Source organism: Protopterus annectens, chromosome 7.part0 (genome assembly GCF_019279795.1).
Source record: "Protopterus annectens isolate FY-2018-M chromosome 7.part0, PAN1.0, whole genome shotgun sequence".
Taxonomy (NCBI): domain Eukaryota; kingdom Metazoa; phylum Chordata; order Ceratodontiformes; family Protopteridae; genus Protopterus; species Protopterus annectens.
The window spans coordinates 1,075,039,188-1,075,058,004 of record NC_056739.1 but is presented as its reverse complement, the minus strand read 5'-3'; the positions used below and the strand labels follow the sequence as shown (position 1 = coordinate 1,075,058,004).

Sequence of the window (18,817 nt, the reverse complement as noted above, 5' to 3'; positions counted from 1 at the left end):
TTAAGATCCCAGGTAGGAGTAGGAGCCCTCCGTGGGGGTCTTATATTCTTTGCCCCTCTAAGAAACTGTTTAAGCAATGGATGTGAAAATAAAGGAGGGTCACCATCATAGTGAGCAGAAATAGCTGCAGCATGCACTTTAACAGAAGAGAAAGACAAACCCTTGTCCAATAACATAGTCAAACATTGCAATGTACAACTCAAATCAGGCAATGTGACATCAAAGCCCTTAGCTGAACTCCAAAGAAAAAATCTCTTCCATTTATCAGCATAAACTTTTCGAGTACTAGGACGCCTGGCTTCCAAAAGAACATCCAAAACGTGTTGAGGGAGCTGAAGGCCCTCATTCTCTAAAACTGAATGCGCCAGGCTGTCAGGTGTAGGGATTGCACCCTGACATTGAGAAAATGATTGTTTTCTTGAGACAATAAGTGAGGAATCCGTGGTAATGGCCAAGGGCCCCTGAATTAAGCTCCTCAACAGAGGGTACCAATGCTGACGAGGCCAATCCGGTGCTATAAGGATCATGCACGGTTTGTCCCTCCTGACTTTCAACAGGACTTTTGGAAGAAGAGGCAGAGGAGGAAAGGCATACACGTGAAGGTTGCTCCAACTGAAGGATAGTGCATCTATTTTCCAGGCTTTCGGATGAAACAGCCTTGTGCAAAACAGAGGTAGTTGGAAATTCAGAGGAGAAGCGAACAGATCTATGTCTGGAGTTCCCCAAGCCATGGTCAACTGACGAAACACCTGAGGATCCAACTTCCATTCGTGAGGATCCACCATTTGCCTGCTCAGAACATCCGCTAACGAATTCTGTACCCTGGCAGAAACTGTGCTCGAAGAGTGATGTGCAGATTCAAAGCAGTTTCCCATAACAGCATTGCTTGTCTGCAAAGAGGGTAAGAATGAGTTCCCCCCTGCTTGTTGATGTACCACGACAGTTGTGTTGTCCGTTCGAATCAACACCAGTCCCGGTCGAAGTAGATCCTTGAATGCTTTTAAGGCAAATTGAACTGCCAGCATCTCCTTCATATTGATATGCAAGTGAAGCAACTCCGGGGGCCAAAGGTCTTGAATCCATTTTCCTTTGAAATGAGCACCCCAGGCTGACTCCGAGGCGTCTGTCGTTAATATCTGACTTGCCTCTGGTTGGGTCACAGAGAGTCCCTTGTTTAGGTGACATTCCTGAGCCCACCACACAAATTCTTTCTAAATACAAGGAAGAATCCGAATGACAGTGTCCAAATCGTGGCTGTGTTGAGTCCAAACGCTTTTGAGATACCATTGTAACTTCCTCATATGCAGTTTGGCATTGGGAAGTACTAGAATGCAAGATGCCATGAACCCCAAGGCTTGAAGGACTGTCCTTGCAGTCAGCCTGGACATTACTGATAGCTGTAGGAAGTATTGGTGAAGATTTCTTTGTTTGTCCGGGTAAGAAATGCCATCTGAGTCGCTGTATTCAGTTTCACACCCAGAAAACACATCTCTTGTGAGGGTACTAGACTGGACTTTATTTCGTTCACAGAATACCCTAGGCATCTGAAAACTGTCATCACATACTGCAGATGTCAAGTAGTTCGTGCTTGCCTTGAGCCAGTATCAAACAATCGTCCAGATAAGGATAAATCTGAATTCCTTTTAGTCTGAGAAAAGCTATTACTGGAGCCAGGACTTTTGTGAATACCCTGGGCGCAGTAGATAAGCCAAAGGGCAATGCAGAGAACTGATAATGCAAATTCCCAGTCCGAAACCTCAGGAATTTCCTGCAACTGGGCCTGATAGGAATGTGAAGATAGGCCTCCTTGAGATCCAAAGTCACCATCCAGTGATCTCTGCCCAGCATAGGCAACAGCTGTTGCAGTGTTAACATCTTGAATTTCGGAATTTCCAGAAAGGTGTTTAGAATGGATAAATCCAGAATGGGCCTCCAAGTATTTCCCTTCTTTGGAACTAAGAAAAGACGGGAATAAAACCCTGTGCCCCTTTCCGCAGAAGGAACTTCCTGTATTGCTCCCAACTGGAGCAGAGAAGAAATCTGTGCCTGTGCTTCCAGTCTTTGCTGATGAGGCACATCCGGCATACCTTTGAAAGGCGGGAATGTGTGAAAATAAAATTTGTAGCCTCGAGTTACAATGTCCAACACCCATTTGTCTTGGGTAACCAAATGCCAATTCCTTTCGAAAAGTCCCAGTTTTCCGCCTAGAGGAGCTGCCAGCAAAGCAGAGTCCGGCAGCTGAAGACACAGGTCATTGGGTCTGCTTCCGAAAGGACTGACCCCTGCCCTCCCCAGCAGAAGGGGTAGAAGAACTCAAAGACCTAGAAGTAACAGGGCCCTGAAAGGAAGCCCTACCTCTACCACGCCTCGACCTGCCCCTAGAATGAAAATCCGAAAAGGGAAAAGACCATCCCTTAGCAGGCCAATTCCTATTGAACTTAGGGGGCTGAACCTGTAAAAATTCCTTAACTGTCTGCATAGACTTAGCTTTTTCCTCCATTTTTTTTAAAACTAATTCCACTGGAGGGCCAAAAAGAACATCAGATTGCAAAGGAGCATCCATAATTCGAGCTTTAACATGCTCTGACAAGGACTGATCTTTAAGCCAGGCATGTCTGCGAACAACAGAACTAGTAGCAGCCACCCTGGAAGAAGCTTGTAAAGCATCAAAACCACACTGCAAAGAATGCTTACCAACCTGGTCTGAAGCATGCACTAAATCCTGAAGCTCCTTACAGTCAATACCTTCAGCTAAAGCATCTACTTTACATTTCAATTGACTTAACAAATAATTCTGATACCTGAGCATATGAAACTGACAATTTAAAGCCCTCATAGCCAAAGTAGAAGAGGTATACAGTTTTTTACCCCACCTATCCAGGGCCCTAGCATCCTTGTCCAGAGGAACTGGATTCTTAACCACAGAAGCCTTAACACCTTTGGGGCCTTGAGAAATAGTTTCTGGATCAGCCCTAGGGCTCTTAAACAAGTACTTGTGAGCTTCCGAACCCTGTAGTATCTATCTGGTTTAACAGGGGCAGGAGGCAGAGAATCTGGGTTAAGGGCAGCCTCAGAAAATACATCCTGAACAACATCCAGTACAGGGGGAATAGCCAAGGGCCTGTGCTGAGGCAAAACAGGAATTCTCTTAGCCTTTACGAGAATCAGAATAATCCTGGCCTTCCCATTTGAAATGTTCCCTCATGGAATGCAAAGTTTCAGAGAAAGAAAAATCTTCTGGAGGGGCGCAGAGGAGAAGCATCCTCAGCCTCCGAATCAGAATAGGGAGGGAAATCCTGAAGGTCTTCCACAGAGGAATCTGACTCATTGGAAGACTGAACCAAACCCTCCAACTCTGTCTCTACCCTGGGCCTCTTCTCAGGGGGAGGCATGGAACCCCTAATTAAAGTAATCAAATCTTCAGCCATCTTTAACATGTGCTTCCTAGGAGCTGGACCCTGGGGAAAAGCACCCGCAGGGGCAGACTTAGACTTAGAATGGCCTTTGCCTTGAGAAGGAGGAGGCTTAACCATCCTACGAGGGGAAGGAGCCACAGACAACAGAGGAGCACCCTCACCCTGGCCTAACACAGGAGAAGCCACTCCCTGTAGTAACAAAGGCTCCCCTTGACACTCTGGTACACTGTCAGAAAGAGCCACTGAAGCAACCAGTGGTTCTACAGGACCGACGTCCGGAGTGGACGCCTCATCCTGTTTGGACCGCAAAGACTTTTCTTTGCGCTTCTTAGAAGAGCCAGTCGTCGGAGAATCCGACGGCATGTTGTAATTACAACGTTTACCAAACACCAGCCTGGCACAGTCCAACCGACGCTTAATAGTACGCTTATTAAAAGTAGCACAAAAGCGACACCCAACAACGTCGTGCTCAGGCCCTAAACAAGGAATGCAGAGTGAATGGTAATCCCTATGAGGAATCTGTTTCCCACAAGAAATACAGTTATTAACTTTTTCTGACATCCGTCAACACTGAGGCAAGAAAAAGACAATAAAATGTCCCCAATGGGGTACTTAGCCCAACTTGGTCTCCGGTCTGAAACTCGAAAACCGACAATTCCAGAACGCCGAACGGCACTTGCAAATTCTGCTTCTGCTTAGGACTATGCGGCAAGAAAGACTGAGGTTATGGCGTCGGTCATGCGCATTTGTACTGACACTACGTCAGTCTCGGGCACCCATGACCGACGCCAGATCTAGCCCTTTGGTATTCGGGCCGATGGTGGGCAGCGGAGTTCCCATTTGTCAGGACTGCAGCAATGGGAGACGAAGAACATCGCACACACACACACAAACACACACACACACAAACACACACACACACACAGCTCCAGCTCATAGCCTTAATCACCTGATTTATTACTTCATTTTAGGAAATGCATTTTAAAGAAACATTTACATACGGGCTTGTAATTCTATCACTCATACTGTGAAGCCTCACAATTTCATGAAAAAAAAAACACTGATTCACAAGGCCGTGCAGCAATTACAGGTACAAACATGGAATTGTAGTTAATTTTATTTAATATAAACAACTCCCTCCCCATCAATATTATCTGCTGGTCCAAAAGCATATAAAAATGACCTAAGAAAGTTGCAGACACTGTAAATGTACTTCTCACCCTACTCTGGGAAGGGATCCATACTTGGGTTAATCTGGTATTACTCACCTCACCAGCATAACAAGCAGTAAAGTACTCATCAGGAAAAGTGTTAACTGGAGCATTTCATATGTATATACATTTGTACATGTATATACATACACACACAGACAGACCTGCGCATCTCTGTTGTGTGTGTGTGAATATAAGCAACCAGTACAACCAACCCTCATGGAGCCTTCTCTGCCATGAAGCACAACTATCCTACAAACCTGTTGGGTGCATCATTTTTTGGGATTCTGGGAATATCAATAGGCTCATCTGTGAACTCGTACTCAGGAATTTTGGGCTGCAGGTTTTTGGACTTTGGTCGACCTGGTCCTGGGCCAGCAACGTGTCCTCCTTTGCCCTCCACTTTCTGCTTTTTGGGCTTGCCATGCTTTATTGGGGTGCCTATTTCATGCTCCTTGTTCAGCTTCAGGAACCTTTTGTCTCCCTTTTTGTCCTGCCAGTCTGTAAGAATCTGAAACATAGGAAAATAATCAGAGTGAAGGCATTAATTATTGGCTCTGCTACTATCAAACATCTCCCAACACTTTGTTGAGCTCACAATGCATTAACCAGTCATTACACCAGTGGTTATACAGTTGGTTTGCAAAAACAAAAAAGACATTGCTGTTTCATTTATACAAACACATGTGCGGATGCACATGCACACACAATACCACACAAAGGGTGGAGTATCAGTAATTCCATGGCATACAAAAGGTAACAAAGCCTGTGAATCGCTGACTACAGTAATACAACAAACAGGTACCAGATTCAAATTTAACTCCTTTCAGTTCATTCATAAATTTCCTTGCTCCTGTCTTTGATGTATAAAGTATCAGATACATTAAGCTGAATACAATGATAAACACCACTTTGCTGGATAAAAATGAATTGATGTGAACATGAAACACACACACACACACACACACACACACACACACACACACACACACACACACACACACACACACACACACTAGAACAAGTGGATCACCACAATGAAAAACACATTTAGGGCAGCCTTTCATTAAGTGTCAATTACAAGTGGCACCTACTGAGCTAGACACCCCCACTGCATATCCTTCTACAACATGCAGGCATTGCTAGCCAGCACCTCTCCACATACACATCAGCACCCATGTGATGCGTGGGTACAAAATGATGACGTCTTTGTGCTCTCCTCAGTTTCATACCTAAAGAATGATGAAAGCATATAATAATACCATGAAAGTCCTCACATAAAACTACGTCACTAAAAATGTTAAAGACAGAGATTAGATGAAAAAAATCTAATAAAGAGGGTAACTGATGTTGAAAGTTTCTGTCATTCTCTAACATACATACTTGACATAACTGCATCATCTTAATTTAAGGACAGTGCTACGCCACATATATACTTGACAGAATTGCAATAAAATGAGCCTCAAGATGTAGAAAAAGTACAGTTTTGTACCTACCATAAATGTAGATGTTCGAGGATCTCCATTGCTGCAGTCCTTACATATGGGTATTCCGCTGTCCACAATCGGCCCGAATGCCAAAGGGCTAGAACCGGCGTCGGTCATCGGCGCCCAAGACTGACGTCAGTACGTGCCAGTACAAATGCGCATGACCGACGCCATAACCTCAGTCTTTCTTGCCTCAGACGTCAGAATGCAAAAAACACCACCCAAACCCCAACCTAAAAAGAAAAGGGGGGGAAGGAGGGAGGGAAAATTGGACTGCAGCAATGGAGATCCTCGAACATCTACATTTATGGTAGGTACAAAACTGTACTATGTTCTTCGTCTCCCATTGCTGCAGTCCTTACATATGGGTAGAATCCCAGAGCAACGGAAAAAAGGGAGGCTGGCCAACTAAATAGCATTAGGAGCTGCTAACATGCCCTGTAAGATTGCAGTGGCAAACCCAGCCCTAGACCTAGAATAAAGCGGTAAATGATAATGCTTTGTAAAGGTATGTACAGAACTCCAAGTAGCTGCCTCTAGAATGTCTTTAGTAGCTACCCCTCTCAAAAAAGCAGTAGAGGTGGCCGTAGCCCTAGTAGAATGAGGCCTGATCCCAACTGGAACCTCCTTTCCATGATGAGAGTAACAAAAAGCAATACAATGGCCAATCCACTTGGAAATAGTTTGTTTCAAGACAGCTTTCCCTCGTGAAGTCAAAGCAAACGAAACAAATAATTGTTGAGATCTTCTGAACTCTTTGGTTCTGAACAAATAATACCTTAACTGCCTATGTACATCCAAAGAATGCAAAACTCTTTCCCCTTCATTTTGGGGGTCAGCATAAAAAGTAGGCAAATGTATAGATTGGTTCAATGCCACATTAGAAATCACTTTAGGCAGAAAAGTAGGATTAGTACGTAAGGAAACTCTGTCCTTGTGAAAAATCAGAAAAGGCTCCACTGCCATGAGGGCCTGTAATTCAGATACCCTTCTAGCAGAAGTAACAGCCAATAAAAAAGCAGTCTTCCAAGACAACAACTTCAATTCAGCTGTAGCTGCAGGTTCAAAAGGAGGCAGAGTCAGCTTTTCCAAAACAAAATTAAGATCCCAGGTAGGAGTAGGAGCCCTCCGTGGGGGTCTTATATTCTTTGCCCATCTAAGAAACTGTTTAACCAATGGATGTGAAAATAAAGGAGGGTCACAATCATAGTGAGCAGAAATAGCTGCAGCATGCACTTTTACAGAAGAGAAGGACAAACCTTGTCCAATAAAATAGTCAAATATTGCAATGTACAACTCAAATTAGGCAATTTGACATCAAAGCCTTTAGCTGAACTCCAAAGAAAAAATCTCTTCCATTTATCAGCATAAACTTTTCGAGTACTAGGACGCCTGGCTTCCAAAATAACATCCAAAACTTGTTGAGGGAGCTGAAGGCCCTCCTTCTCTAAAACAGAATGCGCCAGGCTGTCAGGTGTAGGGATTGCACCCTGACATTGAGAAAATGATTGTTTTCCTGAGACAATAAGTGAGGAATCTGTGGTAATGGCCAAGGTGTTCCATGAATTAAGCTCCTCAACAGAGGGTACCAATGCTGACGAGGCCAATCCGGTGCTATAAGGATCATGCAAGGTTTGTCCCTCCTGACTTTCAACAGCACCTTTGGAAGAAGAGGCAAAGGAGGAAAAGCATACACGTGAAGGTTGCTCCAACTGAAGGATAGTGCATCTATTTTCCAGGCTTTTGGATGAAACAGCCTTGTGCAAAACAGTGGCAGTTGGAAATTCAGAGGAGAAGCGAACAGATCTAGGTCTGGAGTTCCCCAAGCCCTGGTCAACTGAAAAAATACCTGAGGGTCCAATTTCCATTCGTGAGGATCCACAATCTGTCTGCTCAGAACATCTGCTAGAATTTTGTGCTCCTGGCAGAAACTGTGCTCGAAGAGTGATGTGCAGATTCAAAGCAGTTTCCCATAACAGCATTGCTTGTCTGCAAAGAGGGTAAGAATGAGTTCCCCCCTGCTTGTTGATGTACCACATGACAGTTGTGTTGTCTGTTCGAATCAACACCAGTCCTGGTTGAAGTAGGCTCTTGAATCCTTCCAAAGCAAATTGAACTGCCAGCATCTCTTTCATGTTGATATGCAAGTGAAGTAGCTCTGGGGGCCAAAGGTCTTGAATCCATTTTCCTCTGAAATGAGCTCCCCAGGCTGACTCCGAGGCGTCTGTCGTCAATATCTGACTTGCCTCTGGTTGGGTCACAGAGAGCCCCTTGTTTAGGTGACATTCCTGAGCCCACCACAGAAATTCTTTCTGAATGCAAGGTAGAATCAATGACAGTGTCCAAATCGTGGCTGTGTTGAGTCCAAATGCTTTTGAGATACCATTGTAGCTTCCTCATATGCAGTTTGGCATTGGGAAGTACTAGAATGCAAGATGCCATGAACCCCAAGGCTTGAAGGACTGTCCTTGCAGTCAGCCTGGACATTACTGATAGCTGTTGGAAGTATAGGTGAAGATTTCTTTGTTTGTCCGGGGTAAGAAATGCCATCTGAGCAGCTGTATTCAGTCTTACACCCAGAAAACACATCTCTTGTGAGGGTACTAGACTGGACTTTATTTCGTTCACATAATACCCTAGGCAACTTAAAACTGTCATTACATACTGCAGATGTTGAAGAAGTTCGTGCTTGCCTTGAGCCAGAATCAAACAGTCGTCCAGATAAGGGTAAATTTGAATTCCTGTTAGTCTGAGAAAAGCTATTACTGGAGCCAGGACTTTTGTGAATACCCTGGGCGCAGTAGACAAGCCAAAGGGCAATGCAGAGAACTGATAATGTAAATTCCCATTCCGAAATCTCAGGAATTTTCTGCAACTGGGCCTGATAGGAATGTGAAGATAGGCCTCTTTGAGATCCAGAGTCACCATCCAGTGATCTTTGCCCAGCATAGGTAACAGCTGTTGCAGTGTTAACATCTTGAATTTTGGAATTTCCAGAAAGGTGTTTAGAATGGACAAATCCAGAATTGGCCTCCAAGTATTTCCTTTCTTTGGCACTAAGAAAAGACGGGAATAAAACCCTGTGCCTCTTTCTGCAGATGGTACTTCCTGTATTGCTCCCAACTGAAGCAGAGAAGAAATTTGTGCCTGTGCTTCCAGTCTTTGCTGATGAGGCACATCCGCATACCTTTGAAAGGAGGGAATGTGTGAAAATAAAATTTGTAGCCTCGATTTATTATGTCCAATACCCATTTGTCTTGGGTAACCAAATGCCAATTCCTTTTGAAAAGTCCCAGTTTTCCTCCTAGAGGAGCTGCCAGCAAGGCAGAGTCCGGCAGCTGAAGACAAAGGTCATTGGGTCTGTTTCGAAAGGACTGACCCCTGCCCTCCCTAGCAGAAGGGGTAGAAGAACTCAAAGACCTAGAAGTAACAGGGCCCTGAGAGGAAGCCCTACCTCTACCTCGCCTCGACCTGCCCCTAGATTGATAATCCAAGAGGGAAAGACCATCCCTTAGCAGGCCAATTCCTACTGAACTTAGGGGCTGAACCTGTAAAAAGTCCTTAACTGTCTGCATAGACTTAGCTTTTTCCTCCATTTTTTTCAAAACTGATTCTACTGGAGGGCCAAAAAGAACATCAGATTGCAGAGGAGCATCCATAATTCGAGCCTTAACATGCTCCGACAAGGTCTGATCTTTAAGCCAGGCATGCCTGCGAACAACTGAACTAGTAGCAGCCACCCTGGAAGAAGCCTGTAAAGCATCAAAACCACACTGCAAAGAATGCTTACCAACTTGGTCTGAAGCATACACTAAATCCTGAAGCTCCTTACATTCAATACCTTCAGCTAAAGCATCTAGTTTACATTTCAATTGGCCCAGCAAATAATTTTGATACCTGAGCATATGAAACTGACAATTTAAAGCTCTCATAGCCAAAGTAGAAGAGGTATACAGTTTTTTACCCCACCTATCCAGGGCCCTAGCATCCTTGTCCAGAGGAACTGGATTCCTAACCACAGAAGCCCTAACACCTTTGGGGCCTTGAGTAATAGTTTCTGGATCAGCCCTAGGACTCTTATATAAGTACTTGTGAGCTTCCAGAACCCTGTAGTATCTATCTGGTTTAACCGGGGCAGGAGGCAGAGAATCTGGGTTAAGGGCAGCCTCAGAAAATACATCCTGAACAACATCCAGTACAGGGGGAATAGCCAAGGGCCTATGCTGAGGCAAAAACAAGAATTCTCTTAGCCTTTTCGAGAATCAGAATAATCCTGGCCCTCCCATTTGAAATGTTCCCTCATGGAATGCAAAGTCTCAGAGAAAGAAAAATCTTCTGGAGGGACGAGAGGGAGTAGTGTCCTCAGCCTCCGAATCAGAATAGGGAGGAAATCCTGAAGTTCTTCTACAGAGGAATCTGACTCATTGGAAGACTGAACCAAACCCTCCAACTCTGTCTCTACCCTGGGCCTCTTAGGGGGCATAGAACCCCTAATTAAAGTAATCAAATCTTCAGCCATCTTTAACATGTGCTTCCTAGGAGCTGGACCCTGGGGACTAGCACCAGCAGGGGCAGACTTAGACTTAGAATGGGCTTTGCTTTGAGAAGGAGGAGGCCTAACTACCCTATGAGGGGAGGGAACCACTGACATCAGAGAAGCACCCTCAGCCTGGCCTAACACAGGAGAAGCCACTTCCTGTAGTAACAAAGGCTCCTTTGAGACTCAGGTAAACTTTCAGAAGGAGCCGCTGAAGTAGTCAGTGGTTCTCCAGAACCGGCGTCCGAGTGGGCGACTCATCCTGTTTGGACCGCAAAGCCTTCTCTTTGCGTTTTTTAGAAGAACCAGGCGTCGGCGAATCCGACGGCATGTTGTAATTACAACGTTTACCAAACACCAGCCTAGCACAGTCCAACCGACGTTTAATAGTACGCTTGTTAAAAGTAGCACAAAAGCGACACCCAACAACGTCGTGCTCAGGCCCCAAACAAGGAATACAGAGTGAATGGTAATCCCTATGAGGAATCTGTTTCCCACAAGAAATACAGTTATTAACTTTTTCTGACATCCGTCAATACTGAGGCAAGAAAAAGACAAAAGTGTCCCCCAACGGGGTACTTAGCCCAACTTGGTCTCCGGTCTGAAACTCGAAAACCGACAATTCCAGAACGCCGAACGGCACTTGCAAATGCTGCTTCACGCGGCAAGAAAGACTGAGGTTATGGCGTCGGTCATGCGCATTTGTACTGGCACGTACTGACGTCAGTCTCGGGCGCCGATGACAGACGCCAGTTCTAGCCCTTTGGTATTCGGGCCGATTGTGGACAGCGGAATACCCATATGTAAGGACTGCAGCAATGGGAGACGAAGAACATCTTGCCACAGTTAGAACAAGCACCAAAACATCCAAGGCACTGAATCATTCATGTGATTCTCAAAAGGACCTCACATTTCTTGAGCTATAGAAAGGCCAAGATGACTTCTCCATCCCAGTATGGAATTGTCCATGGCAAAAGTAGAGTTGTGTCTACTTACCTTAAATGCAGATGCTCAGCTGTCTTCAGTGTTGCACTAATAACTCCTTGAGATTAACTGCTGTAGAAGCCCTGGGCTAGCCTGAATACTACAGACCTTCTTCCTCCTAAAGAGCCAGTGGACACCCTTCCCTCTGACATCAGGATGGTCAGCCAGCATCATTTTCTCATGACTTTCTTGCCACTAAGCAGGAGAAAATCACCACATTCTCCATACCCTAGGCCGGGAACATAAAGCACCCATACTGTCCACAGCATGGTCAATGTAATGGAAAGGGACCTGAAGAGAGACAAAAGCAGAAAGGGAAGTGAGGGATAAGGAAATAATAGGGTGCCCAACCTATGCAACCTAAAGCAAGGAAGAGGGGAAATGGAGAGAGAATGGGAAAGACTACTGCAACAGTAAAGGCACTAACATCTATATTTATTATAAGTAGACACAACTTTACTATATTCATCAAGTTTCACTGCTGCAGTAACAACTCCTTGAGGGGATTCCCAAATCTAAGGATAACAGGTCGGAGACAGAACTAAAAGAAAATTAGGGAGCAGGACTACAGAGGAAAACCAAGCTCTAGCTCTAGCTCTAGAGAAAGAGGAGAGGTTATATTGTTTGGTAAAGATGTATGAAAAGGAAATCATGAGGCTGCCTCCAGGATTTCCCTGGAAGATACACCCCTGAGGAAAGCGGCTCTAGTGGAGTGCGTCCCAATACACTGTGGCACCTAATTCCCATGATGTATGTGGCAAAATATGAAACAATATGAAATCTATTTGGAGATGGTCTGCTTGTTACCAGGGTTGCCAGATTTATTACATGCAAAAGCTACAAACAGTTGGTCTGATTTTTGGAAGGTTTTTTTTTGTCTTGGGCATCTCTGGTATTAATTGGACATCAACATCCAAAGTGTGAAGGATACACTCCCCCTTACTTTGTGGTTTTTCGGAAAACATGGAGGTGTATGGCTTCACTCAAGAGATCTATGTGATGACTTTAGGCATAAAGGATGAGTTGGTCCTCTGAAATACTCTGTCAGGCTGAAAGTGAGAAAGGGCTATGTACACATATGAGCATGCTGCTCAGAAATTCTCCTAGCTGAGATGATGGCAATCAAGAATGCAGTTTTCCAGGTTAAAAAATGTAATATCTGCGGACCCTGCTGATTAAGATAATAAGCTCCGAGTCGGCCAATCTGCAAAGCTCGAGGTCACAAACAGCTCGAGGCCAAAGCCCTATCCCACAATGCACCACTACATTCCCTAGATCCTGTTTGCTGCCAATTAGCGTAAAACCTACCCCAGATTTCAAGGAAATCATATAGGCCACTGTGAAAGGAAACTCCTCAGGAAAACCAAAACCAAGATGGAACCTCTCAAACTTCCAGACATAGGAAGGGGGTAGGTGGGGGGGTGGGGTCATAATAACATAGGCGAGAAGAACAACTCACATGGAATGTTATGGTAAGTACACAACTTCTTTATGCAAAGTTGTTCAATCTCGCCTTCATTCTTACTGATGGGCAGCGTCCCCAGCACCACAATCTTGGGTGGCTCACGGGAGTACCTGCTTCACGACAGCAGACCCAAATGAAGCTCTGTCCCTACAGGCCTTGTCCACATTGTAGTGAGATACAAAGGCATGTGGATTTGATCATATGGCAGCAGCACAAACTGAATCAATAGGTATCCTGGTCAAGAAGGCTGCAGAAGTAGAAACCGCTCTTGTAGAATGAGCCTTGACTTTGTTATGTAATGCAATACCCGCTTTACTGTAGATAAAGGATATACAATCATACAGCCATTTCGACAAGGTAGCTTTGGAGACAGGTGCACCTTTTTTAGAATCCAAGAAGGAGACAAATAGCTGATCAGCCCTTCTGTGATCCTTTGTCCTGTCCAAATAGAAGCAAAGTCATCTATGAGCGTCAAGTTTGTGAAGCATATATTCCAACTGGTTTGAATGATTGGGAAAGAAAACAGGTAATTCAATCATCTGATTTAGTGGGAATTCTGAACACACTTTTGGTAAGAATGATGGATTCATCCTGAGGGAAACCCTATCTTTATGAAATATTAAGTAAGGCGGCTTAATAGAAAGGGCTTTCAATTCCGAAATTCTGCGTGCTGATGTAATAGCCACCAAGAAAATGATCTTCTAAGAAAGATACTTCAGCTCACAAGAAGGGGCAGGTTCAAAGGGCAGAAGAATAATTTTGGACAGGATTAGGTTTAAGTTCTACGGAGTAGTAGGAGATCTAATCAGTGGTTTTAAATGCATCGTACTTTTCAAAAAAGCCTTAGTCAGCTTATTAGACATAATACCATTTTCAGATGCACCTATATGAAAATTAGAAATAGCAGCCAGATGGACTCGAATGGTTGCTGCTGCAGCTCCTTCACTGAACAGTTTGGTAAGGAATTCTAAAATATCCAAAATGGATGCCAGGAAAGGGTCAGTGTTATTCTGCTGTGCACAAATGGAAAACCTTTTCCACTTACAGTGGTAAAGTTTCCTGGTTGAAAATTTGTGAGATGACAAGAGGATATGTCATGCTTCTTCTGATAAATTCTGGAACCTGGCTATTCTGGGAATTGGAGCAGAAAAGCTGTCAGTTTGATGGACTGAAGAGAAGGGTGAAGAGCTCCTGATGAGTGGGTCAAAAAGATCTGGCACTGGGCCCAGGATCCAAGGCTCTTCCAGTAGACGAGGCTTCAGGAAGGGGAACCAAATCTGACAAGGCCAATATGGGGCTATTTCTGGGCCCTGTCCAGAAAACTGGCTTTCTGCAATACTTTGGGAATTAGTGGAAAGTGGGGAAAGGCATATAGGAGTCCCGAAGGCCAATCATGGACGAGTGTGTCCCTTGGGGGTTGTCCCTGTTGAAGGATAAGAGCAAAGTAGTTGTTGCACTTTGTGTTTGTGGGGGTGGCAAAAAGGTCGCAGCAGGGCTGGCCCCATCTTCAGAAAATCATCTCCATTATTTTGTTCTTGAGAGACCACTCGTGAGGTATAGCTCTGCTGAGTCTGTCCGCTATCACGTTGGATTTCCCAAGAATGTGCATTTTTATCAGATAACGCTGGGTGGACTCTGCCCATTTCCATAATCTTAAGTCATCTCGACACAGGAGTTAAGATTTGGTTCCTCCTTGTTTATGTACCAGACTGCGGACATGTTGTCTGACTGGATTGCAATCGTGCCTAGGGGAAGAGAGTCTTGAAAGGCCTGCAATACTAAAAGAACCGCTCTCATCTCCAGGACGTTTATGTGCAAATGAGCCTTGTGAGCCTGCCAAGTACCTTGGACTGTCCATCCCTGATAATGCCCCACCACCCGATCAGGGAGGCGTCCGTGGTTACTGTTGCAACTGGAGTGGGGAGGACAAAAGGACGACCCATAATCACAGTCTCGGATGTTAGCCACCACCGAAGATCGTCCTTGCAAGAGTTGGTAACCAGAACTGGGTGATTCATCCCTAAGTCAGGAAAAGTCCACTGTGTGAATAGCAGCCATTGAAGAATGCGCATGTGAGATCTTGCAAGGGGTATTGCAATAATTGCTGCTGCCTTAGTGCCGAGCAGCTTGACAATCTGTGATGCTGGTGCTTTTTGTCTTGATAGGAGATCCACAATTTGTTGAAGGGTAATCACTCTTTTGGGAGGGAGCTTCAGGGACATGCTGACTGTGTCCAAGTCTGCTCCTATACAAACTGTATGCTGCAATGGCAACAAAGCAGACTTTTCTGACTTTCACATAATACCCAGCTGTAAGCACAGATCTATGGTAGCGTCCCTTGCCTGAATAAGCTGATGATTGATGGGGGAAGTAAGGAGCTAGTCGTCCAAGTAAGGAAACACCTGGATTCCTGAATGTCTCAAGTGAGTCATGACCACTGCCATACATTTGGTGAACACTCTGGGGGCTGTAGTAAGACCAAAGGGCAGGGCCAGAAACTGGAAGTGACTGGCTCCCAGTCAGAAGTGCAGATGACCCCTGGATGGCCTGGCCATTTTGATATGGTAGTAGGCATCCTGGAGATCTATAGAGCACATCCAATTGTCCTTCCCTTTTGAATGGGAGAATGGACTGAAGTGTGACCATCCGGAACTTCATCTTTACCACAAATCTGTTGACTCTGCTGAGGTCCAGAACAGGTCTCTAGTCCCCTGTCTTCTTTGGTACCAGAATGAACCTGAGTAAGTTCCAGATCCTTGCTAGTCTGCTGGGACTGGCTGGATTACTTTTTTGCAATAGTTTCTGGACTTCTATGGATGCCACATCCCGTAGACTGGGTGGAACATCTGGGATTCCTCTTGTTGGTCTGGGTTGTGACAGAAAGGGGATGGAATATCCTCTTGATACAACATTTTGTACCTATCGGTCTTCTGAGATATTTAGCCAGGTGCCTAGGTACAAAGACAAACGTCCCCCGACTGCCTTCAGAGCAGGAAAGTCGGGCCTCCTTTCAGGAGCGCTGATGGGGCTTCCCAAGGAACTGATCCCTGTCACCCTGGTTCTGCGGACCCCCTCTGCCGCGTGGGTGTCATCTTCCACCATTGCCTCCCCCTCTGCCCCTGGAGGAGGCTTCAACTTGTGAGTTCGGAAAGGCTCCTTGGGTCTTACGGAACCACATTTTCTTTGGGATAAGGTCTAGTAGGGGCAGAAAAACTGGCTCCTACGGCAGATACAGTCTTACCGTCTTGCTCACATCTGGTGGGGGTCTCTAACGTTTGGTCCAAATAAGGAGGAACCATCGAATGGGGCATTCACAAACGACAACTTAAAAGGTTCTGCAGAACCAGGGTGACACATCCACACACACACACACACACACATACATACACATATGATATATATATATATATACACATATATATATATATATATACATATATATATATATATATATATATATATATATATATATATATACACACACACATATATATATATATATATATATATATATATACATATACATACATATATATATATATATATATATATACATACATACATACATACACATACATATACACACACACATACCAACCAACTCTGGGATCACACTTCAGTGGAGAAAGGGCATAATTCCCCATGTTAGGCAAGTGTTTACTTGCCTGTGTGCATGCATTTAAACTCAGTTAAGTACTTCCGATTTCCTTTTCTTAATGTCTTTAATGCAACAGCACATAGTAAATGCATGTGAAAGTAAAATCAGCTGTATATTACGGTTGCCATCAATGGTCACATTTCCTTTGCAGAGTACAAAATGCACATGCACTCTAACAATGTAAGGATTGACTCAAAGTTAGTGGGAATCTCTTACCACAGATCTGCTGCGTGTACCAGATATGCATCTCCCTCTGTGAGGATATCACAAAAAAGCAAAGACCTTTTTAATGAACATTATCAGTGCACTTAGTTGATAAGATTCACACTTATCGCTCTTTCTGCAATTCTGTCCTGTGGGGGGGGGGGGTTGGGGGGGCTTGAAATGGCAAATGTGTTGATACTTTATAAGAAAAAATATTTCTGACTTTTCTCTAAATGTCACAGGAATGTTTGATACATTTAAGTTATCTTAACATAGAAACTATTATAAATAATTCAACATTTTTAAGCTCGGCATTTCAATACTGTTCTGCTGCTTATGCAAATTTCTCAGAAGAGATGACAACTGCCTTTAAAACCTCGACTGATCTAATTGCTTCATTTTGCTATGAAAGGGGAGTGTTAAGTTCTCCTCCTATTTGCAATAAAAACAGTGGAAAACAGCTCCACAGATTTCTTTTTTTTTTTATATCAGCTGCTGAGTTCGTGACATTAGCAGGATTAATTGCTCAGCAATGAATAACAGCAGTACCTGACAGGATAAACTATAGATTTAACAGTGTATGATATTTCATGCAGGTGGAGACAAATTCCTCTGCAAAGTATGCGAGAAGTTAAACTTAAAGAAAAAAGTAGGTGAGCTATCTCTTCCTTTGATTCCAATGCAAGAAAATAAAAGTTATAAAAAGTACAAGCAGGTTTCTGATATCTGCACAATGTTAGAACCATACTGTAGGGAAAAAAGAAACCCAGTAGGAGGAAACCCTGTAGGAGAGGCCAGAGTTGGGTCAAAGAGCTACAATGTTTTAAACAAAAAAGGTATTCACTTCTCTCTTATGTTACTATCCTCTTCCTCAGTTTCCAGCCAGTAAATAATGTTATACAATCAGTACATTATTAGGATATGTAGCAACCCCCAGACGCCCCCCTTTTCTCATTCACTCTCATTTTTGCCTTGCTCACGCTTTTCCCTTTAAATGATATAGTCTACTATGCCATTTTGCATCTGTTCTACCATTCTGTTCCTAAAATCTATTTGTATAATGCAAAGTAAACGCAGAAACCTTTATTGGTAGTATCAACCAACCTGGCGCATTAATTCGTCCACTCTCTGGGGTGTATCGTGTGCATTTTTTCAACTTCCTCAAGGTTCCTCCCTATTGTCTGTCTTACCATGATCTCAACATAGCTCCCTAGGTACTTGGGGAACGCCACCTCCTTTATCTCACCTATTTCCCCATTTCCTTTTCCTAATCTCACTACTCCTGCCTTTCTTTTGTTGCACCAAAGTCCCATCATTTCCCTAAACTTCTTGAATGCCTCTCTTATAGCTGACATTGCTGTACTTACATCCTCTGACATTAACATGTAGTCACCTGCATACAAGACTTGAGACTTTATGCCTTCCTTTTCTTCTAGCATTGCTAAATTATGTCTTGACATCCACTGTCATCTCCACCAATCACATGAGTGAACAGACCTGTGGATAGAAGGTACTCCTGTCTGGTCCCTTCCTCCAGCCTTGTCTCCTCAGATACTCCTCCACTTATGAGTATATTAGTTCTTGGGTTTTGCTATAAGGCCCAAGACCTGAACTTTTCCCTTACATGTGCCTTTACTGCAGTGTCTTCCATATGAATTCCCATTTCACCATATCAAAGGCCTTCTGCAGGTCAAACATCACAATCCCACCCTTCCTTTTTTGTTTCTGTTCCTCCCTGTGCATAAATCCTAACAGGTACTTCAGTTTTTTTACGTCTTACTTCCCTTCACAAAAACAATTTTGCCCTGCGTGTATTGTTTCTGGCAATATTTCATCCAGTCTTCATGCAAAATAC

The 18,817-nt window shown here is 44.1% G+C and overlaps 1 protein-coding gene across 1 annotated transcript in view; it reads right to left on the bottom strand.

Annotated features, from left to right (window-relative positions):
* The window catches only part of LOC122806135 (transcriptional adapter 3-like), a 164,328-nt gene that overhangs the window by 65,099 nt on the left and 80,412 nt on the right, over nucleotides 1-18,817 (bottom strand). Inside the window, exon 3 of the mRNA XM_044076372.1 lies at nucleotides 4,888-5,138. Within this exon, the coding sequence (XP_043932307.1) occupies nucleotides 4,888-5,138 (251 nt within the window). The remainder of the gene's footprint in view (nucleotides 1-4,887; nucleotides 5,139-18,817) is intronic.